We start from the raw sequence: 27,521 nt of genomic DNA, 5'->3' as shown, positions 1-27,521 counted from the left end.
AGTTTTATCTTATACATTATTTTATATTTTATTTATACTTTATGTTTATTAAATACATTTTAAACATTAAATTCACACCATGAATTAAAATCATCATTATTTTTATTCTTTTACCTTTGACCCGACCTGACGCTGTCACGTGACGTCACAACCCGGCAATGACCTCTCCTGCTAGCTAACGCTGGCTAGCCGGGAGAACTTCGCAAATATCGCAACGGGGCCGTCTAAACTTCAGCAATGGGCCAAACGAAGCAGGAAGAAGGATACGGATACGAGTTATTCCCGGAGAGGAACGCGGGGAAGAAGAAGGTCTCCGTCGCACAGAGCCTATTCACGTTCAACCACCAGTGTCAGGTCATGTTAAAGTTAGCCGTGGAAACCAGTGAGTAACAATATCGTTACTTTATTTCCAAAGTAATATTTTACAAGCCACAAGTAAAACCTTTAAATAACATACTCTGTTCCTGTTGAAGAACCAACACTAGCTGCTGCTAGCAAGTTAGCTGTTAGTCTACTAAAATATGTATTTGTACTGTCTACATATGTCATAATAATTTAATTTATCTACCTAATATGTGATGTGATTCATTCAGGTCCATATGCCAAACTCCTCCTCAGTGCCATGAAGAATTCTGGATGGTAAGTTGCATTCATAAACGTTCATATTAATAAATAAAAACAGTAGTTGAGGAGGCTTTGAAAGAAATTAGTGTAATTGAAGCAAGAAAAATTGGATTGTCTAACATTAGTATTAATGAAATATATGTATTGATTGAATATATTGCTTGTTTTTAAATTTAAATAGTCACATTTAATATTACACTCAATATGTATCACCGTTGTGTATCACAATTTAATCACTGTCAAATGTATTCTCTGTTTGACTCAGTACAGTGTATAAAGACCGCCATTTTGTCTGTGAAGATTGTGACGGGACGGTCAGCGGCGGATTTGACGCGGCCACGTCCCAAGTGAGAACACCGATGGGTTAAATCAAGAACTCCAGATCAAAAATATTTGATCTGCTTCTTTTCAGATTGTCTTATGTCAAAACAACATCCATCAGCAGTCGCACATGAACCGGGTGGTTACGCACGAGCTCATCCACGCCTTTGACCATTGCCGGGCCCATGTGGACTGGTTTAACAACTTCAGACATTTAGCGTGTTCTGAGGTGAGTGTTGCAACACGCAGATGGGCAGAAATCATATTATTATTTATTTTTGAAATGATATAAATGCAAACTGATTTGTTCATCATGTAACTTGGAATGTTTTTATTTTGATATAAGGTAAGATAAAATATATTAAAGTAAGCAGCTACTGATCAGACCAAAATATTTATCAGATTCGTGCGGCCAACCTGAGCGGCGATTGCTCCTTCTCCACTGAGATGGCCCGATTCCACTTTGGCATGAAGCAGCATCATCAGGTACTTTTTTTTTTTTAATTATTATTTCAAATCAGCACCTACCTTCCCTTCCTAATCCTTGTCCGCTCGTCCAGGAGTGCGTCCGCAGCCGCGCCCTTCGCTCCATCCTTGCCGTGAGGAAAATCAACCGGCAGGAGGCGGAGAAAATTGTGGACGAGGTCTTCGACACGTGTTTCAACGACCACGCGCCCTTCGGTCGGATCCCGCACGGCAAGAAGGACGCCAACTTTGCCCGCAGGGATTACGACAACAGGGAGCGGTATTATGCAAATCTTTAGTAAGTTTTTGCTGATTTTTTAAATTTTTTTCCCCTCTCCCAAGGGTTGGACAATAATGTCCTCTTTAAAAGGCATTTTCAGGATGGGACTTGTCCTTGGAACAAGAACGTTTTGGACTTTAATTCTTGATAAAGGGATCAAAAGTAGTCATTTTGGAAGCCAAATATCAGACGCTAGTGTTTTTTTTTTTAAATATATATATACATATAGATAAAAAATATATCTGTATATATATATTTAATTTCCTGTAAATACAACAAAATCAATGTGAAAAAAAAAATGGATTAAAGTCAAAACTTCTTCAAAGTCTTTCTATCAAACTTCAGTATAAAATGCAGCTCTCGGTCAATGTGCCCCTTCCAATCTTGCCCTGAAAAATCATCGGCGACATCGTCCATTGGGCACTGTAGAGAATCCCGTATCCTTCCACAGACTAATCAACATTTGAAAAAAAATAAGTTATTAGGGGAATTAGCCTCATAATCCCTCTGCATGATCCTCTTCTTCTTCGTCTTCTATCTCCAGGACGACACTCTCCGCATCCTAATCGCAATGTCACCCAGCAACGGAGAAATAGACTCCAAATCGGGTTCTCATTAAAAATCACACATACACACACGGCCAACATGATGAGGTTTAATTTAATGGAGCTTAGAGAGACGATGACAACAAGCTTGTCGGGAAAATGAAAAGGAGAGACGGAGAATTAGACTCCTTTTTGGATTAGTTTACTAAACAAATAGTGCAAAACAACAGATTTACCGCCGCAATTTTCAGACTCATCAAATGCTCGCTGTCAAACATATTTTCATCACTCGGGCAGTCCAAACTTTACATGCAGTGTTTGTTTTGTTTTGTTTGCAGCGCTGTTCCCGGCGCATCACATTCAAGCTGCATTATTTATAAATATTGAAGTCGTTCTATTATTCAAAATGTTTACCTGTCATGAACTTTTTAAAACTTAGAGTGTGCCTCTTAAGATACAGTTATTTATTCCTAAAATCGGCGTCATGATTTTTTTTTTAAATTATCGCTTCATATAATGTTAGTATATTAATTGTAAGTAATCAAATAAAATAACTAAAAAAAATGCAGACACATTAAAAATATTTTATTCAATAATTACTTATTTACATTAAATGTCAGTATATTTTGTATACAATTTTTGTTCATAAATTGCGCCCACCCGAAACGACTAACTTGTAGTTCCTGCTCTGTCCACTAGAGTTCACTGTTGGCTCACTCATCTCATAATCTGATTCTGTTCAAACTTGACAAGGAAACTGCTGTCCTTCTTTTTTACTAGTACACATAATTGAATCCGTCTCATCGAGTCTTGCTTGAGCAGAGACGAGACGCTGTAATAAAAAATGCCACCGAGGAGACATTCATTAGTCCACCTATTTAAGCAAGCGGCACCCATTGTCATTTAATTACCATGCGCCAGCGTCGTACAACAACGGCACTAATGAATTCATCGCCTTGATTAGATTTAACTGTGAGGACAACCTGCTTCCCCTATGTGCAGTCTATAAGGTGTCTCCTCTCTGTGGGGGGGTCATTGTGGGAAATGTTTAAATTATTTATCCGGATTGTTTGATTTTATGTCCCACCTTGAGCACACAAGGTTGAAATGAAAATATTGGAATCCATGCCGAACCATAAATAAGATTGGAGTGCCACAAGGCTCAGATCTAAGCACCTTTTCTGGAAGTATTATTTTGTTTTTGGCACAGAATTTCATTCTGTAGATATTTTTCTGAAACTACTATCTACAGATTGCACAAATCGATTATACAACCGCCAAAGAAGAGCTCATGTGTACATCTGGAATTAGCAACTGTAACAATTAAGTAAAGTGATCTAATTCATTAGAGTGCTCACAGGCAGCGCTTAATGGCGGCATGAAAAAAAAAAAAAAAAAGTTGAGATCATTAGAATTCACAGTGCTAATTCTCCGGGGGCGGATTTGATTTGCATGCCCCAAATCAGCCGTCGAACCTGACAATTAACTTCCGCAGCAGGGGAGATCTGCGTGGGGCCCACCATGGGAGGGCCGGGCATGCAAATGAGGTAATTATGAGTGCCAGTTGAGGATTAATTAAGAAGTCGTTTAAAGTTGGCAGAGACGCTCTTTTAGGCATTTGCGTGCCATTTCGGAAACAATTTCACAGTGCATTGCAAAGTCAGGAAATAAAATGACATTGCCAATGTGGTTAAATAACACGATGACTAACAGGATAATCATTTTATATTATATTCGTGTAGTCAATCAACTAATAATTGTTAATTTGTTTTTGTTTTTAATTTATTTTTATTTCTGGATTTACGAAACATTTCCGGAAGTCGCGCCATGTTGTAGTGTGAAGATAGCGCCACAAGGTGGCAGACAAAACCGTGTCAAGATGGCTACCAAAAAACAAAACATCTAATGAGGTTTTCCGTCAATTATCCCCAGAAATGACCACGAAAAAGGTGGAAAATAATGTTTTTTTTTTGTGTTAGTTTCAGTTCATGTTTAAGGTAGAGTATGGTGACTTTACCTGTGGCGTTCAAGTTAACGGCGGTTATGCTACTGTTGAAGCACCGAGTCAATTCAATTAAGGAGATTCTTGGTAACTTTCATCGTAAAAAAAAGAAGTAGGTGACTTCTACGAACGCAATGAACGTGTGCTGGCATTTAAATCTTCATTTCATTTTTGCTAATAATATGCATGGTATTAATTAGAGGCGATATATTAGCATAACAAGTGCTACTGGACAATGTCCAGAGGTATTAGCAGTGAGTTTTTTTGGGGGGGGGGGGCTCATTAATAAGTCCCCAAGAGCATTTTTTTTTAAACTAACTTTCTAAGAAGTCTTAGTAGACAAGTACAGAATGGAGCCATGTGAATTTGTTATTAAAATGCACAATGTTTTGTTAAGTGTAGAAACACTAAACACGGCAACTCCCAAGCAAACAAAATGGATGCTTTTAAATGAGAGAGGTAGAAAATAAAATTTAGGTTCCACCGAGATTTGAACTCGGATCGCTGGATTCAGAGTCCAGAGTGCTAACCATTACACCATGGAACCACATGACGTAGAATCGTGCAAGAGTCTGTTTATAAACGTGCGGAAGTGACTTTTATAGCCAAACTTTCTCACAGAGATCCTGCAAAATTTCGGAATCAGAGCCTTACAGAAGTTATTTCCAATCATTTTTGCAGAATCCAGCCAATCAGGGTATTGCCCTAAGAGCATGCTTTTACGTCAGCAACATATCAGCATGGTAGAAGTAAGTTTCAGCTGTTAAAATTCACCCAAGTACTTGCATGCAGAGGTTGTGGTTAACGTTGTGCCACCCCTTTGTGCAGGTCTTGTTGACACACGAGAAAAAAAGACTGAAAGTGCCACAGGCTATGTGAAAAAGGGTAAGTGCAAAAAATGTTCTGTAGAGTAAATATTTTATGTCACACAACCTTGTGTAATTATCTGACTGCCGTGTGAAAGCCCACACAGTTCTGACAATATTACATTTCGCTGGGTACCGTGTAAAAAGCACGAGTGAGGAAATGTGGAATCTTTTTATGATGGTGCCTTTTAACACTTCATAGCTTTTAATAGGAGCATTGCTAAAATGGCCGCTTAGAGATTTGGAGACTGAACAAAAAAAAATGAAAATGTCACCTTTTTCTACTTCCAAGGACGTTGGAGTCATTTTCTTTCATCGTTGCCCCCATTTTGTGTGGACCAAACTGGCTGCGTCCGGGACCCACAGAAGGGAGGAGCTACAGCTTGCCCGGAGGTGAGTCACTCAAGCTCGAACCCTCGCGCCGTCTCCTGTGTTTGCAAGTCCAGATTAGTGTCCGAGCAATCGGACGGATTTGTCCTGAACGCCAACCAAAGGGATGCCTGCACAGTTGGGGGGATGAGGGGGGGGTTGGGGGATAGCGGCGGGCTTCTCTCCTGCGGCTGCAAGGTCACACGGTTGATTTATGGAGCAGTTAGGGTGACCTTGAACAAATTGAGTCACATAAAGTATATTTGCCTGAAAATCAAATTGCTAAACCAAGTCAGACATGTCTTGACCAGTAGAGGTCACTCTAACGCTTCTCCCAATGAGTTTCTAAATTTATGCCACTGACCTCAAACCTCACAAAATGTGTTATGGTAGTTCTGTGCTGTTTATTAATGTGAATTGCATGTGTGTTGGACATGGTATCAAAATGTGAATTTTCCTGGTGTTTTTTAAGGGGAACTCCCCCGCGGGCTCAAATAGTCCATATCAGCAGTAATACCAGACCCCTTGATTCTGTTTCTCCCATCACACAAAACGTTGTTTTTTTTTTTTTTTTTAAATACAAACCACTTTGGTGGAAACTGCACATTTACACGTTTACTCAGCAACTGAAACGTGTTGTCGGTCACGTTTAACCCCTTTTTTGTAATTTTGCACAAAGTGGTTAGGTCTGGGGGGGCGGGGCTTGCGGTTTCACATGAGGCTGGTGAGCTTGCGTAATGAGAGACAATAGGCGAGACTTGGCACTGTAACTTTGCACGATGCCCCGCAAAAAAACAATGCAATAATTGAACCCATGTGAATACTGAGAAGAACTTTTTAAAAATGTCATAATGGATAAAAGTCAAGATGGGGAGGCAGTACTTCACCACCGCCTGAACCCTGACCTAAAACCCGTAGAGGTGTCCCAAAGCCATTAAAATACATTTTATATTATTGCAAGGTATTATAACGACATAGTTTGAACATTTAATTAAGCAATTCTTTAACGCACCACTAGAGGGAGCCCTCCCAGCACACTCGGGGAATCACCGATTATTTCTTTTGTATCCATTGAATTCAGATTTTTATATTTAAATGCCTCTTTGGATAGCTTTTCAAAAAAGCACAGCTTATATGTCTTTTTTTTTAAGTATGCTTTGCTATCATTTGCTATTTCCTGCTTGTCACATGATCAAGTAGCTTCAAATCGAGTGTGTGATGGATGTGTGTTTGTGTGCGTGCGCCGCATATGTTGCTCCGCTTTCATGCCGGTAATTGCCACGCGTTCAAAGACGTCCAATTCTCGACTTTTGCTGCGCACATGCCAGTCGGGATGTTTTACAAAGTCATCCGAGCACCATCTGGAAAAAAAAAAAAATTGAAAATTGTCTCTGACTATTGAGTACTTCATCTGGTCCGGTAAAGCCGAGCACAAATCTTGCCTCATATGGTTGCCATATTTTCATATTCTTTTGATTTCACGCCGACTTGATCCTTTTCACACTCAATTTCTAGTAAACAATCTTCAAATCCCGCTTTGTTGTCCAGAACACATTCGACGAACGGGCTAATCACTCCGTATTGATAAATCACCATGCCCAATCATGGAGCTGACCAATCGGAACGAAGCTATGTTAATGGGATGAAAATGTGCCGCGGGATGTGTCTAGCGAGGCGGTAAATATTGAAACTTGGATGGCGGTGACATTCAGAAGAGTGCCAAGGCCAGACAATCATGCACTGGGAATTTAATGCATTATTCAGTGAGAAATGAGGGGAAAATGTAATGTAATCTAACTAAAACAAAGACTGATGAAAACTCCCTGGTGGAGGTTAAAAAAAAAAAAGACTATCCAGGGTTTTTCCCTGAAGGGGAAAAAGAAAAAAAAATTCTACGCGAGTCCTGAGTGAGCAGCTGTGGCCATAAATCTGACGGAATGGTTTTGTCTTGCGGGACCGTTGCCATTTTCTCCTCCTCCCTCCAAAAAGTGCTGAGAGCAACAAGTCCGGGCGTTTTCCATTCGAGAGGCATTGTGGGAAATGTATGAAAACAAAAACCGATGAGCGGTTCTGTTAAGGTTTGGAGATTGTTGCGTCCGGGCGCCGACATCTGGCCGGTTTTAAGAGTCACGGACAGTTTGCCACAGGTGCGAAGTTCATGCGGGGGTATTTATTTGAAGGCTGAATGTTTAAAAAGGTGTCCGTTCACCCAGATGTGATTTATTAGCTGGAAAGACATAAGACGGAATTTGGGTCAAATGGAAAAGTTTTCATCAGCAAAAAAAAAAAAACAGTTGTCAAGTCCATTTAGCAAATACAGATCAGAATGGATTTTTTCTGAGGCCGAATCCGATATTTGGCAGGATAAAATTCCGATATTCGATGAATTGACCGATTCATAAGAAACGTGTGTCGTGAATAAAATAGATTTTTTTTTCTCCTTATTTCTTTTTTTTCTGTAGTAATTTCTTAATGAAAAAAAACAATCCGGCAAAAAAAAACGGCTTATTGCAGCCAAGCGAGTTAAGTCACAACACACGATCGTCGACGATGGCAACGATTACGTTCGGTGGAAAGTAATCCTCTTGCGGCAATTTGTCCACCTGCACGACTGAACAGCGGGCTTGGTAACAATTACAAGGCCAGGAAAGAAAACATTACAGAGTCATTACAATAATGATAGTAATTCAGGCCGGGAGAGACGCAGCCTCGGCGGGCCGCCTCCTCCTTTTGGCCTCCTTTCCTTCCTTCCTTCTTCCTTCCCTTCGCCATCCTTACCTTCAAACGTACGGCAGCCTCCGTTTGCGAGCCTGCGTCGCAGATGAGAACCGTAAATCAACTGTATTTTCCCCTCCGAGCGCGGCGGCGCCCATGTCGCCGTGAAAACGATATTGTCCGTGGCTTCAAACGATTTATTTATTGAATCGGAGCAAACAAAAAGGAAGCATGCAAATGGAACGCACCATTTAGGAAGGAGCGCTGCCGAGTCCGCCGGGGCCATGTTTATGTCTCGCTGGCACATTTGGTGGAAAACTCTGGAGAATTTTTTTTTTTTCATGTGGTACTAACCGAAAAAAAAGGCAATAAGACAAATGGCTGGAGCTGCTCTTCTGGGTGGGCCCCTTCGACACAGATATGTGCGACGGATTACGTTTGTGTTCTCAGCAGTTTCTTTCATGGGGCGCGACCGAAGTCTTGGCTTATGAAAAGAGCCTTTATGTTGCCGCTCTGATATACGCTCTGCTGATATCACATTTTAGCGATTTTACATGTATTTTTTACGTCGGTGTCCATTGGGTAGTATCGGCAGTCGTCGCGAGTACCCGATACCTTAAAATAAGGCCGTTGTCAGCCTGGTGACGAAAACCTGCTAACTTTTTCGACTGAATTAAGTGAAACCGAGGGCCAGGCCACTCATCCGAATTTGCAAAGCCCATTTGACGGCTTCCGGATTTGAGCAAACAGCAGAGAGGTTCACTTAAGAAAACACTCACACCCTGTTATCAGATTTGAGCCTCTACAAAGAGCTCTCAGGCAGCAACAAAAAGGTTCAAGATATCCCTCCCTTTTTTTTTTTTTGTGTCATGTTGGTCTTTCTCCTCCTCCTCCTCTCTCTCTCTCCCCACCCCCATTCCTTCCTTTTGCTTTCATTTGTTTGAGCTGTCGACAGGCGACCGGCCCGAAATAAAAAAACCTTTTGTGTTTGTTTGCACGCTGTCAACACGAGGCTTTTCCCGTCATTCCCACGGACGGCATTACTCGGGATTTTTGGTGGGCTCAGTTAATGGAGATTGAGAAATGCAACATTTTTTTTTTCCTTAAATATCAATTGATTAGCGAAAGGTTTTTTTTGTGCCAGCCACAGTTTGCTTCCCAATCAAGCTTTAATTGCGTGTCTTAGGGGTCAAGCACACACTCCATTCTTGTGTGTGACCCACTAGCCAAATGTTGATTCTGTGAGGAGGAGGCGTGAGGTCAGGTGGCGACTGATGATTGAGCAGGAAAAGGGGGGGCAGCTTTATTTATATTAGCGTGTAGCAAATGTTGGCTACAAGACGTACTCTAAAAAGTCTACACACCCCTGTCTTCATTCTTGTACATGGCGTCGAGCTGAAAGATACAAAGAAAATAATTGAAGGCTTTGCCAGAAGCAACTTAGCACGATTCTGAGGAATGCGACGAGGCCGAAGCTTGAGATGGCGTTGACAGGGTGAACGGAAACCACCTGGAATGCAAACCAAACCTGCAAGGTCACTTTCACGCCCATTTGTCTCCTTGTGTGGCTTGTTTAAAAAAAAAAAAGGAGATCCCAGACATTTGTTAGTTGCAATAGTCTTTTGGGCATCTCCTGATCTTTGAAGGAATTTCTATTTAGGAAGAGCAACATCTGGAAAATCTCGTGGTTTCTCGGTTTGGCATTTAAAGTATGACTGCATTGCGCGAATACCAAAAAGTTCGAAGTATTTGACGGAAAGTGAAGACAAGCGCTGTGAAATTGTGCCAGGTGCAGCCGCGGGGGCTTCGGGTGTTTTGTTGTCAGCGTCTTGCTCGTAAATCCCCCGAGCTCATCACTTTCAAGGCCTCACACCATTCCAAGTACACACTCCCCCAAAACCTCAAGAGCTGACTGCGTTCCATTCAGAGCTACAACATACTTGGAGCCTCTTTTACACACACTCGGCCCATAAAGCCAGTTTGTGCATTTTCTTTTTCAAAAAAACCACCAGCCATTTTTTACATATTCGGCTAAAAGCAGGACGCTGACGTTTTGAACGCGCCTTTCCTCGGTGCCCTTGAGAGTATGATTCATGCCCATTCCTTAGCGCCATCCGGACATGAAGGCAACCCGAGTGATTTAGCTCCGCAGATTTGTGTGGAATTAGTCACACTTGAGGCCCCGCCCCCTCCCCTGGTGAGCAGGGAGCTTCCAACATTATTAGAAAAGTGAAAGCCGTCCCTTCTTTCTACTTTTACGGTCGCCCAGTTTTCCACCTGCGCCGACATGACTGAGACTTTACAATAGTTCTCAAAGAGTTACGAGTAGCCGGTGAGAAGTTTTTTTTCTTTCTTGTCTGCCTTTTTTTTTTTTTCTTCTTCAAATGGGATGGGGGTTTGGAATTATTGCCATTTGTCAGGCAGCCAGTTGCGGGGGCGGGGCCAACTTGTGATTTATGGCAACATCTGCACGATGCAAAGTCCTCCTATGTGCTTTTAATTATACAAAGAGCGGTGGCTGGATTGAAAAAGAGAGATGGTCCAATGGGATTTTTTTTTTTTTTCCCGAGTCCCTTCGATGACGACTTGTGTGAACGTTTATATGAGCGTGGGACTCGTGCGGCTTTCGAGCTCAACCGAAAGTCAGCTGCTGTTTGTACCGAGCTATTTCTGTGATTCCCACATGGTCCAAGATAACCTCTGAATAATTCGAATGCTTCATCTCCTACGAGGCAAAACCCAAAACCGTGAGCGGACAGAACACAAATCTCAGAGTCAAAGTGACCGTGACCTCGCATTCCTCGTTTTTTCCAAAATCTGCATTTTTTGGGGGGAAAATGTCGTAACAAGCTCAGCGATCGTAAAAGTCAGACTCACGGGTCCCCCCGGCAGGTTTCCTGAGCGTCAGAACGGAGAAATAATCATTCCTGCAACCGCCTGTAGCTATTTGATATCATAAACATCTGTCTACGCGTCACCACATCTGGCAGTCATAAAGACAAATTAGCTGCAAAAATTCAAAGTCTGGCTGTAGTTGTGTCCTGCCCGGTGGTACAAAAGGGCGGGCTAGCCTAAGGACCGGACCGAACCGGACTCTGATCCCTGACCGGGACTCCCATCAGTCATCTGCCAGCCATCAACTTCCTGTTTCCAGAATCAAAGAAGGGAAAACTACTCCCCTGTGTTTTTTTTTGTTTTTTTTCTCCCTTCTCAGATCCACGAGCTGTACCCTGGATTTTTCTTTTCCCCCCTGAACAAGTAAATAAACCATTACGGAGAGTGTTTGCGGGGGAATAACAGCCGCCCTCCTAATTGTAACATGCCCAGTTTGCCGTGCGCAAACACCCAACGAGTGTGGATTCACCAGAACCGACCTCATACATAAATGCAGAAAATCATTTTAATGACATAATTGCCGGGCCAGGTTAGCTTGGCGCTCTCCAGACTAAGACCCACGCAAATGACTTTTTAATAGAGCCCATGGTTCATTTTGGACTGCAAAACGATTTGTTTGTTTTATTAACTTTAATATTGACCATTAACTCGTTTTTTTTTTTCCCTTTATCTCAATTGTCGTGGCGCCTTTTCTGGAAATGACTCTCTCCAGCCGTCTGATTGGCTTTCACTTCTGCGTGATTCGGTCTGACCTAAACGCCTCGAATGTTCCTCCGCCAGCAGATGTCTCCCAGGTGTTGGCCGTGTCTGCTTTCTCCACCATCTTGCCTTAATCGGCGCCTTTTCCCAAAACGACTGGCAAGACTTCCAACAAAGTCCCCCCTCATTCCTTTGCAGTACGCTAAAAGGCGTACAAGCTAGCCAAACCAGGTGTGCTTCAACAAACCATGCGGACGGCAGCTAAATTCAATTTAAGAAGCTCTTATTCACGATTACAAATCGAAAGACAATTTCCAAGAGCAAGTTTCAACAACCTGCCCCTCCCCTTTAGTTGAAGAAGAGGGAGGCCTGAAACAACAAACCACAGAGTAAGAGGGAGGCTGGCAGATGAGGGTGGGAGGCAGTCAAGGGCGATGAGTCATTAGCCAAACAAAGTGGCGCTAAGGCTAAGCTAATATGCTGTCGCGACGTTAGAACTAGGGGGTATTTATTGCAAAAAAAGACGTCGTATCAGAATCTAGCTTCTTATAAACTAAGCTAGCTTATCTTGGCTATCTTAGCTAAACTAGCTTAGCTTAGCTGGACACCAAAAAAGCCTCTCCAGTGAATGTAGCAGCAGCACACATTCGGGTGTTTTTATTCTGTTTACTTATGTGCAAAACATTGCTTCATTGAAAGCACATAACCAAATAAAAAAACTCGGAATAACTGAACTGGCTGGGCGCGGCAACATTCCCTTACATGACAGATGTTAAGCAAAAATAATGTAATCTGTTTATATACAATTTACAAAATATAAAATATTTCTATAAAGTGTTTATATTCATCTATTGAAGCTGTTTCCGAAAAGCACAAGGCTTCATAGAAATACTTTTCTGTCGGAATGTCCTCGTTTACATTCACTTGTTGCGCAGTCTTTCATTCCAAAGGTGTCGGCTCAGTGAGGTAGAAGTATTAATTTTTAAAATATTTGGTAATCTCTTCATGGAAAATGAGTCTCTCAGCTAACAGCTCGTTCCGTTTTGAGAAAAGTCCGTCCTGTTGCTGTCAAACGGCTGTTCGTAAACGCTGCGGCTCTGCTCCGATTCCGAGTTGTCCTCCTCGCGATCCGACTCCGTGTCGACGCCAGCGTAAGGGTTTTCGTTACACGTCGTCGGAGGTGGGCTGTATCCCGTGTACAAGTCCTGCTGAGGCCTCCAGGGTGATTTCCCAAAAGTCCCTAGAGGAGGAAAATTGGATGAGTAGAGCCAGGGACCTTTAGGGAGGTTTGGTTTTTGGTCCGGAGACCTACCCATGAAGCTGTTGTAAGGAGGCGGACACTCGTGAGGTCGGCCGTAGTTGGACGGTTCTAGCTCCTCCATGGATGGTCGGCGACCGGTCTGCTGATGGGAGGGGCCAAGGTGGAGGCTGGCATTGGGGAGCTGCATCAGGATCGTAGAGGAGCAAAGGTCAAAGGGCTCCGAGAGGAGGTAGTCCTGTCTTTTAGGTCTGGTCAGACTTCCACTGTAGGACTCGGTGCAAACTGGTCTTGGGTCAACGGAACACCCTGAGCATAAGAAAAGAGATTTTACACAAACTGAAGACATGGTGGCGGAGATGTAGAGTTGAAAAGTCGTGCTGACCTGTGTAGACCTCGGCCAGTTCAGTCGGGTACAAATCTCGGCGAAGCAGTGTGCTTATCGGACCTTGGTAATGGCATAGAAGAGGGTCGATGGACGCCGCTTCCATCTCTGCTTCACTTCCCGTATCCAGCTGACAAAGACCTGGACGGAAGACAACCATGTCAGGAACTTCAGCCTGTGGTTCTTTCAACCAAAGGAAGGCTCTCGTACCATTCATGTCTTTGGGCTGCAAGTAGAAGCCGCTAATGGATGAGGTCATGTACTGATGGCTGCTGCCGCTCTCAGATGGGATGTAGCCATCCTGGCGGTCCGCAAGTGTGCCTTGAGAGGAGAGGTAGCTTGGGATATCTGCTGGCAGGTTGGTCTCGTCTGTAAAACAATGGTGGCCACCATGACATTCGTCTATTGGATGGGTTTCCGAGAAAGGACGTTGGTACGTACCGGTGTTGGTGACACTGCAGTCCTCGTTCCGCCGTCGAGTGTGGTAGATGATCACCACCCAAACTAGCGAGGTGCCAACGACGCAGCACACCACGGCTATAATGACGATGCCCACCGTGGTCCAGCCGTCGTCATCCGAGCCCGTTCCGCCGATGATCCCGACCCCGATCCCTCCTTGGGCTCCAGAGTCGCAATTGGGGTTGGGTATGACGGAGAGCCTGATGTTCCCCCGTTCGGTGCCCAGAGCGTTGGACATCTCGCAGGTGTACTTCCCGACATCCGCCTCGGCGGCGTCCACGATGATGAGGAGCTGATTGGCGGCGGCGAAGAAATGGCGCTCGGTCACCACCAAAGGACTGTCGTCTTTGGTCCAGTTAAGTCTCGGGGCGGGGCTGCCCCCGGCGATGCATTGGAGTACGGCCGTTTCGCCTTTGGCTACCGTGCGGTCCATAAGGGGTCGTAGGAAAGAGGGCGTTTCTACAAAAAGGGTCAGAAGAAAAATGTGATGATGATGAAATACCAAAACACCAGCCTTGTTTTCAAGTGTGTCCTAACTCACCTAAAACCGTTAGCGTGGCATTAGCCGAAATGGCCCCGGCAATGTTCTGAGCAGTGCAGCTGTAAACCCCAATGTCCTCCGTCTTGACGTCCACCATGAAGAAGACGTCGTCCTCCGGCATGACATGCATTCGGCGTTCGCGGGCGGCGGGGAAGTCGATGCCGCCGTCTTTCTGCCAGGCGATCTGAGGCGACGGGTGACCCACCGCGGCGCATTCCAGCCTGGCCGTTGCTCCGGCGCGGATACTCAAGTCCGTCGGCATTTTGGTGAAGGAAGGAAGCACTGGGAGCACAAGATGGTAGAAAATCAGATTCTTGCTGGACTTTGGGTTAACAAGATTTGCATCCCGACTTTTCGAACTTACTATTAACCGTGAGCCTGGCTTTGGTGGAGTACGAAGATCCAAAATGGTTGGAGATGACACACTGGTACTTCCCCTCGCTGGAGAACTGCACGTCACGCAGCTGCAGCGTGGTTGTATACTCCGTCACCTCGGTCTCGCCGCCGGAACTTCCCTGCACCCTCAAGTGGGCCTGGTTGTGGATCTCAGGGTCGTTAAGGACCTCGTTGTCTTTCTTCCAGGCGAAGGTCATAGGCGAGTCGCTGGAGCTCGCGGCCGAGCACACAAAGGTCACGTTGGATCCTTTCAGAGCCGACTGGGTCTCCGGCTGAATGGTGATCTGAGGCTTTGGGAAATCATCTGCGGGGAGAAGTACATTTCCATCAGGTTGGAGTCAGGGGGGGAAAATATGGGACAATCTGGGTCAGTTCATAAATGGAAAAGGGGGGGGGTGTATAAATGGCTGTTTTTGATGCGTGACGGTGTGCGGGCAAAGTTGCTCTCCAATGTAAACGCTTTGCTCACCGCACACGAACTCCTCGGGGCTAACGGCGAACACGCTGCGGCCCTTCAGCATCTGCGGGTGGGCGCAGCTGGCATTGACGCTCGGGAGGAAAGTTTGTTCTGCCACCCAGACTGGAAGCCACTTGAGCTGGCAGTCGCACAGCAAGCTGGAGGTGTTCAGTCGCCTGTCAGGGAGGGGGGGGGAGAGAAAGATCCAGAAATGTTTCATTTGAGTAGAATTAAGTGCAAATGATTGGTTAGCAATGATTTAATGATGTGAAGCAGAATGAAGAGAAGACTTACAGCTCTTGTAGATTTTTCATCTGAGAGAAAGCATTGGCTTGGATGGACATGATGGCGTTATTGCTTAAGTCGCTGGAGAGAAAAAGCAGAAATGTTAGGTTAGAAATTCAAAAGTGTGGGGGAAATAAATAATTATGATGAACTCACAGGTGCTGTAAAGCATCGAGGCCAGAGAAGGACTTCTTGGTAACTGATCGGATTTGGTTTCCTTGTAAAAATCTGCAAAAAAAAAAAAATAATTAAATATTGATTTCCCCCCAAATCAAGATTTTCCAGTGATTCCAAACTTTACATTCTCTTCAAATTGTCCAACGCTGAGAAAGGCCCGTTCATGTCCTCGATGGTCCAGGAGATTTCGTTATTTTGAAGATCCCTTTGCAGAAAAGACACATTAAGAACGCATTTCAAAACTTGTCCTGGAATTTAATTTGCTACCAAAGTGCAACTCACAGCGTCTGCAGGCTGGAGAGGCCTCGAAATGCTCCGTCGGCGATGAAACTAACGCGATTATTCCCGATGTGAAGCTCGTCGAGCAAGCTGAGTCCCACGAAACTGGATTCTTCCAGTCGGGACAGGTGGTTGGAAGAAAGGTTCCTGTGAGGGGAGGGGGGGAGGAGAACCACATTAGGGCCAATTAGGACTCTGTTGCTTTCATGAACTGGTATTTAATGTGAGTGAGAGGACATCAAAGTTGGCAACGGCGATGTTTCCCCGATAGGCCGAAAGCAAATCAGATAGCCGAGTCCGTTCCCGGCCGACTGGCGGCATGTTTACTTGCCGCTTTTGTGATAACAGTGAGTGAAAAGAGAGGAAAGGGGGTGAGGAGGGGGAGGGGGCGACAACAACAACCACCTCTGAGTGTTAAAAAAAAAAAATTCCAGACTATAAACAGAAGTCTCAACAAAGGCAATCCGCTAGTCTTACATCATCGTTTCGTAAACAACGCAATTTGCTAGCATAAAGTGCTAAAATGTAGCATTGTTTTTTTGTTTGCGTGTATTTGTGCTCTTGGCATCCACGGCGTGAGGAAGGGCAGGCGGGGGTGCTGCACAAGAGGAGAAAAGTGTTGCCAGTTGACAGGGTGAATGGAAAGCCAGGAGGGGCCAGTAGGGGCCGGACTCACAGCTCGCTGAGTTTCTGGCAGAACTCCCAGGCGTCGGCTCGGATCCTGCTGATGGCGTTGTGGCCGAGGTGGAGCTGCTGCAGAGTCAGCAGGCCGTAGAGCCAGCCCTTGCTCACCTCCGTCAGGTTGTTGTAGTCCAACTGCCTGCCGGGGACCACACGCAAAACTCAGCTCGGAACACTCGGAGGGTTTGAAGGACCTGGATCGGTTCGCCGAAGGGCTTACAGGACTTCCATGTTGCCGAGGCCCCAGAAGGCCCCGTCCATGAGGCGAGTCAGGCCGTTCCTCTGCATCTTCAGAGAGCGAAGAGCCTGCAGACCGTGGAAGGTCAAACCTTCCACCCGGCGCACTCGATTCCGGCTTAGCTCCCTGAAACACGACACGATTGGTTATCTTTTAAAAAAAATGGATCAGTGATCAGCTCAAAAATTTGTCAAAACATCTTACAGGTGTTGCAAATTGGGCAGCTGGAAGATTTTGGCCGGGATGGAGGACAGACGGTTGCGGTTGAGTCTGAGAACCTGAAGACTGTTGGACAGATTACCGAAGCAGCCGGTCTCCAATGAGGAAATGCGATTGTTGTTGAGGAATCTACCAAAGAAGTCGCAAATGTTAACGCGTGACCAAATTCTCGTCTGCGAGGGACGACTCACAAGTTCTTGAGCGGCAAAACGGGGAAAGAGTTGGCCTTGATTTCCACAATGTTGTTGTTGCTGAGGTCTAGCGTTTCCAGGGCGAGGAAAGGCCTGAGCTGCTCGGCGGCCATCTTGGATAACCTGTTGTTTGCTCTGAAAACACAGACACCATCGCTCCAATAAATGACGGCAATCCCGCAGCCGTGTCTCGCCTTACCACGCACACAAACACTCGAATTCCTCAATTAGCTAACGCTTATTGACCGACCGTCATGGCCGCCGTTTTTCAACCAATTACCCAAACGGATCAATGCTTCTTTTTCGTGACGTGTTATTTTGTTTATAAGGTCATTACCAACAAGGTATTAAAAAAAATTGTAAGCTGCCAATTACTTGGCTGATGAATACCATTCCCTGAGTGAAAGCATGCCTTGGCAGAGGCCGGCAATTTCCTGAGCTGCACGCCTCCTAAATTGCAGTGTGGGGACTGCTTGGTTATAAACAGAGGCTGTACAGTGCCTTCTTTGTGCGTCGGGAGGGTGGGGGGGCAGGAATTCCCTCCAATGTACCAGACGACAGGCCTCGTTTTCAGTATTCATTGCCCCCCTCCCGCTTCACCCCTCCGCCAGATACACCTTACTGACCAGAGTGTTAGTTCTTCTGATCCCTCTTTTTTACCTAGCAAAAAAAAAAGTGAAGACAGTTTTATAATGTCGGTTTAATTCGGGATGTGGTCTCGTTAATATTTGATTGTGGGAATATTTTAATCGGGTGATCAAAATGGTTTGTGTGAGCGCTATGACGTTAACTTGCTTGACACGGCATGGGAAAACTTTTTTTTCCATAGAAAATTGGTTCTGTAACATTTTTTTTTTTTTTGTTGCAACCCTTCATTTTGGTTCCAACGCTGTTGGTGGAGTACTCGTGGTTGCTTGCTTAATTAGTGCTTTGACGCAGCATGAAATAAGAATCTGGGAAAAATTGAGATGTAAAAAGTAGAGATAGGCCGATATGTGACTAGGCCGATCATCGATTATCAGGCATGTTGTGTTAGCATCGACCTTGAAACAGACATCACCGGTAAACAATCGTGACGCGGAACATTTCTAGTAGTCTGGTAATTTCTGGCGGCAACGAGACTTTGGCTGGACTACGAGGGCGACGCTGGAATAAGAGCCAGCCGAGCATGTCACTCCCCCCTCTGAGTCTGAATTGGAGCGTGGAGCCGAGCGAAGAAAAAGACAGCGGTTGGCAATACGCTGGGTGCGAGATAGCGTGACTAAAGATGCGGCCGAGATTTGGAATCTCGGCGGCGCAAGGATTCCTGGAGACCAGCTCGTATCCCGATCGTTGTCGGCAATAAAATTACACAGGCAGCTTCTTTGTTGGGCGATTTGCAAAGGGCTTAGCGGACACCGCAGACCCCCCGACCCCCCCGGCTCCTAAACAAAAGCGCCGCACACCACCTTGTATCTCAGTTTTCATGTTCCCTTGACTGGCCGCTGAGAGAAAAAGACTCGAAAGAACCGGTCTTTCCAGTTTCTCTCTCGGGGTTGTCTCGGGAATCCTTGACCCAGATCATCAAAATTTAGATGACCTGAAGTCAATAACAGCGTCTTTTTTTTTGCATTAGCTACAAAGGCAAATCGGCTCCCCCTTAATGGAACACCCCCCCCCCTGGCCCCCCCAAGGAAAAAATTCCTAGCTGCGCCAGTGCTGAGGTTGCCTTTGCTAAAACTGTGTGTGTGTGTTGTATGGTATTTCCTATTGGAAGGAGAACTGAGTTTTGAGGAGCCATCTGACGACTCGCTCTCGCTGCAGTGGCGCCTGTAATGAAAACCAGGACTTGCCGTGGAAACGCTCGTCCGTATCTCACGCCAGCCGATGATCAGCTTTTGAGGAGTTTGAAAAGACAAAACGCTCGTCGAAGGTGAACAACTTTTACCCCACAGGATGGTTCCGAGAGTTTCCTTTTTTCCACGTTAACCCCTCGTGAACTTCTAATCAGACCTGAGATCTACAGGTCATTGGCTGCAATACGGGCTTGGGGATTTTGTAGACCCCCCCTCCATAAATTCCTGGGAAATGGTTCAATTAATTAAGATGATCACGACTCAATTACTACCAGCTGCAGAGTTATTGCCGTTTGTTTTTACTCCAAGCGGCGAGGTCAAGGATGTCGACGAGAGCTGCCGCTATGTCTGACTGGCTGTTTGAATAGGTGCTATTTGATACCCCGACCCCCCCCCCCCCCCTCCCCTCTTTACTCCCAGCTCGGAGAAATCGAAGGAGGGAGAGAAATTCAGGAAAAACGTTCCACGGAAGAGAGAGTAAAAAAAAAAAAAAAAAAAAACGTGCAATCTGAAGAAGAGGGTGTCACGCAACACAGGCGGTGAGAACGCCAGTGAGAGCATTTTTTTTTTTTTTTTTCGACTTTAACTTTGTGGTCGCTCTTGCATTTCATTTTGCTTTCAACACATTCGAAAAGAATTACTGTATGTTCCCACTGCCGCCAGATGCAAACACTTTGGATTGACAAAAAAAAAAAGATCCACAAGGTTGTTTTGCAACTTCACCAGACTGCAGAATTCAGTGAAAGGAATCCCAGCAACAATCTAACCCGCTTCGTAAAAGACAATCCACAGCCCGAGGTGACGTTCAAGCAGTAAACTCGGAAACAAATTGCCAAGCGAACGCCCCCCGGCGGCCGCGCGGCTTCGTGTCAGGGCTTGATGAGGCGCACGCCTCATCGGGCCAGGAGACGTACGGATACATTCTTTGGAAATAACTTCACGCCCGTTGCTTCGCTGAGACGTGCCGAAGAAAAGCAAAGACGCTTGTTAAGGTTTCACACAATGATATCGCCTGTTGTCGGGGAAAAGCACGTACTCGTGATGTTTTAAAAAAAAGAAAAATTCCAAAGTCTTCACTGGCGCACTAATTTAGCCGCCATTACCGATTGCCATCTTTTCTTTCTCTGCAGGTTAAAAATACATCAGCAAGAAGGAGCCACCAAACAAAACATTTCCATTGGCATCCGTTTTGGACCACGTGACCCCCGTCTGCCATGTCTGAGACTGCCCAGTCTGGGAAGCGACTCAGCCAACAAGCTCCGGCCAGGCCCCCCCACCTCGACGTATTTCACTTACAGAATCAACGTGGTGACGTTGGACGCGCACGGACCCAAGTCAGGTATCGAATCCAGTTCGTTGTGGTTCAGCTTGCTGCGAAAGACAAAAAAAAAAAAGACGGTTAGGAAGCACAACTCGAGATGACCGATGAAATTTTCGGCGTACTTACATTTCGTTCAGATGTCGCAGTTTAGAAAACAAAGTGCTGTCGAGCACCTGTAATTTATTATGGCTCAGGTCCCTAAAAAAAAGGAGAAAAATTAGTTACTTCACGGATTACTTGATTTAAAATATAAGGTAACCATGGCAACACTGCCCCCGACTTTCAAAATGTGCCTATTTTTTTTACTCCTAATAATTCTTTCCAAGTATTTGTAGAAATGACTTTTGTGAAAATCCCGCTTGTGTGTTTTTTTTTTTTTTTTTCCCCTTCTGTCCTTCCGACACGAGAGAGAACACGCCAAAGCGGCTGGCCTCATCTCCAGGCCGCGTCGGCGCATCTGGCCAAAAGCAACAAATGGAGCCGCTGCTCAGGGACGACTTTTTGAGAGGAAGTCCAAACCTGACGATGGATTTGGACTCGAGGTTTTAGCCTCGGACGATACTTCTCGTATCATGTTTTGGGAAAAAATCAAGTCGTGGAGTTCTTGCCGCGGCTGCGCACCATCAACACCGTGGTGCCAGACCCCCCTTTTTTTTTCTTTCTCTCTTTACACCTCCTCCTCCCCCTCTTGCTGCCTCCCTCATCTGGAATCCATCAAGTTACACTAGAAGGAGGGGAGGAACCTCGTCATGTCTTCACAAGCTACACCTCTGTCGAAATTTCAGCTGGCCTGCTTTTTTTTTTTTTTCCATTTTGCTATGAAATGAAATCACAATTGAGCCTTTCAAAGAACGCAACCGTTCTGATCATTATTGTTGTTGTTCTAGTTCCAGTCCTGGAGGCCAGATGGGAACGGCGTCCTATCACGAAAGGCCGAGATAAAACCCCGAGTAGCTCCGACACTTCCACTTCCAGGCTGGCGAGGACGGCGAGATAACACGGCATATGCAAGCCGTGGCCTGCATCTTCTGCGACAACACGCTACTCGCCACGCTTATCAGCAGCTGAAAAGTGAGTGGAGGACTTACACCTTGCTCGAAAGATCCACAGATTTTCTTTTTGACTGAAACATGCTGAAAAGTGAATTCGATCTCATTGGGCAAGGATTGATTGAGGCAAATTGGAGCGCACTACTTGGCTCTGACCAGCAGGGGTGCTGTTAAGCAAACTAGCATCTTCAACTATTTTGGGGAAAAAAAAACAATCCAGTTGATTTTTCAAATCATCAAATCCAATCCGGACTTTGTACTGCCTCTCAATTATAAAATATATTTTTGGTGTTATTGTGATTCCAAAAACAAACCAGCAGTCAAAAGTTTAAATATGATTTAGGAAAAGAAGAGCGCACAAGTCGATGAAAGGATGTCGGCGGCTGTTTAATGCGCCCTTCAATTCTATAAAGGGACTAAAGACAGCATGTGTTGTAAGGCAAGCTCCCACGTTTCCATGGCTGCCTCCTTTCCCTTTCTCCTCCTCCTTCCCCCCACTTTTATTGCCAACTAATCCTACATGCCCCTCCTTAATCAGCACCATGGCTCTGGCGTTGCTAATTCAGCAGAAATAATGGGGTGCTGGAAAACAAAGGGGCCCCGCCGGTCTAAGGGCTTTAAGATGTGCCGGAGAGCCACTCGTAAATTAGCATGCCAGAGTGAAAAGAACCCCCCCCCCCCTCCTCACTCCATGTACAACTTTTTTTTATTTTCTTTGGAAGGCCAGTCTTGATTACGAGGCAACCTCGGTCTGCTTTCTCTGGCAAACGTAAAAGTTTCCACAGCGGCGACTTCTCAACCTGAAGAATTTTGAAATGTTAAGGAACTTTTTGGACAAGGCCTCGAATCAAATGCAAGTTAATGTGGGCTAATAAAAAGGATCTGGCTTTACACACATCAATTATAAAAAAAAACAACTCGGAAGATGGATTATCTGTAAAGTGGAGAACAATATCGAGCTCGCCAGTTTGTGTTTGCTATTTTGGCTGATTCCAAATGGACAAATGAGAAACAGATAGCACCGTTGAGAAATACACGCCGTCTGATTTATGTTGTGATTTTGACACTTGGCAAATCAACCTAATTTTTAACTTTAATCCCAAGTGTGTGTAGAAAACTTCGCTCCTACACTGTTTTAATTTATAACCATAACAACAAAAAACAGGCACTGAGGGGGATTAGTTTACAATTATTCCTCTTACACACAAAGGCACATTGATGTGTTAAAAAAAAAATCCGGCCCCCAGGAGCCCCACTGTGAGGGGCACATAAATAAACCCCCTGTTATAGATTAATGGGAAATTTAAAGATATGTGCCGAGTTTAGCCACTTTTTGCTCCTCATGCGGTTTCCAAGCCTCAGCCAGCCACTTTTCACTGGGAGAGGAATGTGGATCATCTCAGTGCCAAATTCGCCCTCCACTGCTCATTTGAGTGTAAAACTTACGGTAAAAAAAAAATTAAAAATCAAGAAAAGGAGGAAAATAGGTGAACTTACAGTTGAACTGTCCATTCCGGGAGAGAGTTTGGAATTTGTCCTCTTTTCAGTCGACTGCAGTCCACTAGATCCCCCAAACAAGCGCACGGAGCGGGACACGTCCGTGTGTTCCCAGCAACCCCGCAAAACAGCAAGAAAAACACCACGAAGTCCGCAAAAGTGCGTGGCTGCCTGGATGAATACATTTTTACTTTCCCCGTCCAAAACAGAAGACACCCCAGAAGTTTTTTTTGTTCCCCGTGCGACAAATCCCCAAAAAGTGCAAAAAAAAAAATCCTCCAACGTTGCAATGCTGGCAGATTCAAATAGATCCTTTTAAATCCTTTTTCGTGTCGTAATGGTGAAAAAGGAAAGAAACGCGGTAGTCTCGTACTTAGCCATTCTTTTCGTCCAACTTTTCTTAGTGAGCGCTTCTCTTGGCTTGCTGTTGCGCTATGCGGAGTTGATGATCCCCGCAGAGGAGCGTGGACGCTCGGGAGAGGTGAGCGGGGGCGGGGCCAAAGGCCGCGGGGCATTGTGGGTAATGTAGTTTAAACTCAGCTGCCCCCGTTTCCCTCAACTAGCCAATCTAAAAAGACATTAAATATCTTTGACGCTTTTTGAATGACTCCAATTTATCATTCATAATAGTTTTCCCATATAAATAAAAATAAAAACATTTTAAAAATGCAATTAACTTCCACTGATCACTTTAGAAAGGCATTTCCATGCTAACCTGAAGCGTAAAATCTGACAATTTGGCCAACACCCAAATTATTCGATTGCTCTGATCCTTAATAGACTAATATATTTCACCAAAGAGCCAATTCAAAAACCTTTTTATAGAGGTGAAGTCCGTAACAGCAGTCTTAATTGATATTCAGTGCTTGAAATAATACATTTACAATTTAAAACGGTGTGTGTGCGCTATTTAATTTCCACATTAGAAGGCCCCTTCATGGGATATTCATGGATGCAAAGTCCCCCCCCCCCACCCCCGGGCCAGTTTCCTGTTAAGCAAGGTCACATTTTCACTCTTTGTGGGCATTTCCTCTTCACAGGGAGGACGCAACCTCATTAGCCTCTTGACACGCGGACGCAAATGTGACAAACCACAATGGAAACTGATTAAAAGTAGAATCGAGTTACTAGCGGCTTATACCGCGTTGATTCGACAAGCACTTCATTTGCTTAATTTTTTTTTTTTTACCTTTATCAAATTAGGTCACCGCCGAGTGAAAAATGGCTGTGTTGCCGTGTTTCGTTCCTTAAATGACTTGTTTCCGTGTCAGTTAACTGTAATGGCTTCGCACGTCATTGTTATCTTCACAATCTACATTTTTTTTTACACCTGGGCTGGCTGGCCTGTTTTACACGTAATGCGATTCTTTTTGATGTCACAAAGCAGGTGATAAGTTACTCTTTTGTTTTGGGGTCAGGGGTCGGGGGGGGGGTCTTGTGAATGCTTTTATTGCCTTGCTGCGTTAGACTGCCTGGCCAAACTCATTTGTATTTAAAAAAAAAAAAAAAGGCAAAGAGGAAATGAAGTTTGCGGCCTTTTCGATCATGCTCCACTTGTATCGTCGATCGATCAATACAGCAGATTGCGGTTGTAAACAAAATCTATCGACTGCGCATTTCTCTCGTTCTACTTATTTATTCAATAATAGACATCGCCGGAGGAATGCTTTTCAGAAAATTGCGTTTCACATTCGGCTTGATTTAGCTTATGAGTGGAGCAACACATTTCAGTGAGTTAACCTCTCACTGCGGGGGAAAAAACAAACAGACAACAGCGTCCCAGCAGGAATCCCGTGTGTGTGTGTGTGTGTGTGTGTGTGTGTGTGTGTGTGTTGGGGGGGTGCAGGAATGGCATGCTGGAGTATTTTTCCCTGTTTGTGGTGATTGATTAGATCCCTGTGGACTCTTGCAGGATTTTGGAGAGCATCCACACGGATTGCTTCCTCATGGCCTCCTCTTCCGACGCCGCTTTCAACTCCAGCAACATCAGAGGGACGCCAGCCACTTTCAAGTAATATCGACTTTTTTTTTTACTTTACTATAAACCAAAATGGCGGTATAGTAGCAATATGAGGCGTATTTAATTTTTTTCCCCAAACTCAAAACAGCCTCCATTTTTTTTTTTCAGCTACTACATGTCAACAATGCCTTTTTTCAAAGTCCTTCCTATAAACCTCTTTGAAAGAAAACATTCCACTACCTCCAACGCAACATAGGGTTCACACCAGCTCTCGCGTTCCTCTCTTGGCAAAATGATATTTTCTAACCACCGCCGGATTTGTTTGGTCACAGCGGCGCCTGCTTGATAGATCCTCTTTTGGCTGCCAAACGCTTCCCATACACCCCGAAGCGCACCTCCAAAGCGGACCGGAGTGTGCCAGAGATTTTGCGGTCGGCGTCGAAGCGCACACGCAAGCTCACAGATGTTGGCGGCGACTAATGCCCAACGTGGCCGACTGCCAGAAACGATACTGAGAATAGCAACAGTGCGCAAAAAAAAAAAAATGCCTACCCGGCATGCCTCGCTCCAGGTGACTTCCAGTACAAACATACAGTATGCACGAGTGTATATGTGTTTTCAGGCTTGTGTAAACCTTCAGAAAATATTGGCAGCGTCACACATTAAAGCTTTTTTTTTTTTTCCGGGTAATTATTCAATTATGAATACGCCGCTTGGAAAAATAGAAGAAACCAAAAGCTTTTTATTGGATCCAAAATCAAGATAAGTCACTCGTTTGTAAAAAAAAAAAAATATATTTACAAGCATTAGTGTAATAATTTAGTATTAGAATTATTTATAATATAAATGTAAATTTAATATAAATTAAATAATACAAAAATAATATCATTTAAATCATCAATCACTGATTATTCTCTTTGTTTTGCTCATTTTCGATATTTTATGATGGATGAGGATTTATGCCGGCGTTGCAAATTCGTTTAGCAAAACGTCCCGAGAGAGAGAGAGAGAGAAAGAACAGTGTCGCTGTTGTCAACCCTCGTGGGGTTGACTTTTTGACGGGCAGCTGAGAGGCTCCAAAGTGGCCCAAGTTAAGGCGGGCATTGTGCGGCCTGCCCGCCAATTACACGTCCCGGAGTCCGAAACAAAATGTCTGCTGTGCGGAGGGCTCATAAGCGCGGCAGTGTTCGGGCCCGGCCGAGGACGTCTGTCCCTCGTAATTAATGGGACGACCGACTCGGGCACCGAGTGCGCTGACCGAGAGACTGATGGCCGTAATTTGTCAACATATGGCTTTTCACCCCATAATTTCAAGCCCCGTGTAAACACACACTCTCATTCACTCCAAATGGGAACAGAAGGTCTCGAGACAAAGCGTTCAAGTATATCCAAAGTGTTTACACCTTGCTCAATGTGCTCACTCTGCAATTTCATCTTTCAAAGCTTGGTGTCGGAGGCGAGCAAACATCAGGCATCAATTAAATGTTTTTTTTTTTTTTTTTTTTGCACTCGCTGTTTTCTTGCCCCAGGCTGCAAATCCGATTAGCGTTATCAGACAACTTTAATCGCTAACACAACATGAGGAGTTTTAATTTGTCCGTGATCAAATTGCAATGAAAATATTGGAATGGAGTTAATAGAAAGTCATGGAGAAACTCAAATAAAACTTATTTACAAAGAAATCTTACTAAATCATATTCGAAACATAAAAATATGTGTAGGAAATTCGAGAGCCTCATATAACGAGTGTTTGGATCAACAAGGAAGGTCTTGTACTGATTAATCGATTATCCAATTAATTGCCCCTAGTAGGCTTTTACTGCTTTTTATTTTCTAGCAGAACAAAAAGCCTGAATGACATTCTTCTCATTCTTCCATCATGGCCGCTCACTTGTAGATCTCCCGACACACGGCGCTGGTGTGTTCCTCTGCCCGGACCGCCTCTGAGTTCTGGTAAACAAGGCGGTAGTCACGTCGCAGCGGGACCTCCTTACCCCGCTGAGAGCCTCCAAAACGTCGGGACCCCCCACCTTCACACGCTCTCCTGCTCTCCCCTGGCTTTTAACCCTCCCACCGCCTCGGACCAGCGGTAGGTCCCAGCAGTGATAAAGAAAACACAGCTGCTCAAACAGTTGGACGGAACACGGCGGGGGTGGTCGGATGGGGGGCGGGGGCACATCAACATATTTAAATCTGTGCACATCAATGGACCCCCCCCCCCCCCTTTTTTTTAAAAGCTTCAGTGGCTGGGCCTTTCCTGATGGAAACAAGCTGACAGCAGACGTAAACATCAAGGTGCGGAAAGAACTTCTTCCGTCCACCTTCCTCTCATCACTCAGGCAAACTATCTAATGGCGCTTCTCTTCCGTCACTGGGGCATGCTGATCAGCTTGATTGATTAATCCTCATTGGACTACAATAACCATATTCCCCGTCATTATTGCGAGGTGATACATTTATACTGGCAAAAGTACCCAGCTGCTGTCATTTGGTCCCTAACACAAAAATTAAA

The 27,521-nt window shown here is 44.8% G+C and overlaps 2 protein-coding genes, 1 long non-coding RNA gene and 1 other non-coding gene across 6 annotated transcripts; 2 read left to right on the top strand and 2 right to left on the bottom strand.

Annotated features, from left to right (window-relative positions):
- The first annotated feature begins 133 nt into the window (after nt 1-133).
- Nucleotides 134-20,381, top strand: atp23 (ATP23 metallopeptidase and ATP synthase assembly factor homolog). 3 transcript variants are annotated; one of them, XR_007489531.2, is made up of 10 exons: nt 134-382; nt 594-639; nt 890-971; nt 1,037-1,174; nt 1,348-1,431; nt 1,506-1,708; nt 4,919-4,986; nt 5,066-5,122; nt 5,396-5,496; nt 20,313-20,381. XR_007489531.2 is itself a non-coding variant. In XM_049760688.2 (7 exons), coding segments are annotated over exons 1-7 (699 nt in total). In that variant the 5' UTR covers nt 134-237; the 3' UTR covers nt 2,236-3,125. The 3 variants fall into 3 exon arrangements, 2 of the variants coding, with proteins under 2 accessions (XP_049616645.1, XP_049616644.1); XM_049760688.2 differs by lacking the exons at nt 4,919-4,986; nt 5,066-5,122; nt 5,396-5,496; nt 20,313-20,381 and adding an exon at nt 2,235-3,125; XM_049760687.1 differs by lacking the exons at nt 4,919-4,986; nt 5,066-5,122; nt 5,396-5,496; nt 20,313-20,381 and having other exon boundaries at nt 1,506-2,015.
- On the bottom strand, nt 4,713-4,784 carry trnaq-cug (transfer RNA glutamine (anticodon CUG)). The gene has a single exon. It is a non-coding gene; the product is annotated as a tRNA-Gln (tRNA).
- On the bottom strand, nt 12,407-23,501 carry lrig3 (leucine-rich repeats and immunoglobulin-like domains 3). The gene is made up of 19 exons (XM_049760685.2): nt 23,050-23,501; nt 20,630-20,701; nt 20,479-20,553; nt 17,348-17,482; nt 17,142-17,285; nt 16,920-17,063; nt 16,695-16,838; nt 16,022-16,165; nt 15,864-15,944; nt 15,719-15,790; nt 15,572-15,643; nt 15,290-15,453; nt 14,789-15,124; nt 14,425-14,706; nt 13,866-14,342; nt 13,635-13,793; nt 13,425-13,565; nt 13,094-13,348; nt 12,407-13,021 (listed from the first exon to the last, which is right to left on the bottom strand). Exons 1-19 carry the CDS (start codon nt 23,232-23,234, stop codon nt 12,807-12,809), a joined length of 3,297 nt encoding a protein of 1,098 aa, XP_049616642.1. The 5' UTR covers nt 23,235-23,501; the 3' UTR covers nt 12,407-12,806.
- LOC125992096 (uncharacterized) lies at nt 20,392-27,224 on the top strand. Its single transcript, XR_007489532.1, has 4 exons — nt 20,392-20,521; nt 20,911-21,574; nt 24,962-25,060; nt 26,907-27,224. It is a non-coding gene; the product is annotated as an uncharacterized lncRNA (long non-coding RNA).
- Nucleotides 27,225-27,521: the final 297 nt, after the last annotated feature.

The sequence above is a fragment of the Syngnathus scovelli genome, chromosome 22 (assembly GCF_024217435.2).
Source record: "Syngnathus scovelli strain Florida chromosome 22, RoL_Ssco_1.2, whole genome shotgun sequence".
Lineage (NCBI taxonomy): Eukaryota > Metazoa > Chordata > Actinopteri > Syngnathiformes > Syngnathidae > Syngnathus > Syngnathus scovelli.
Note: the sequence above shows the minus strand (reverse complement) of the source record. Positions and strands in the feature narration are given on the sequence as shown.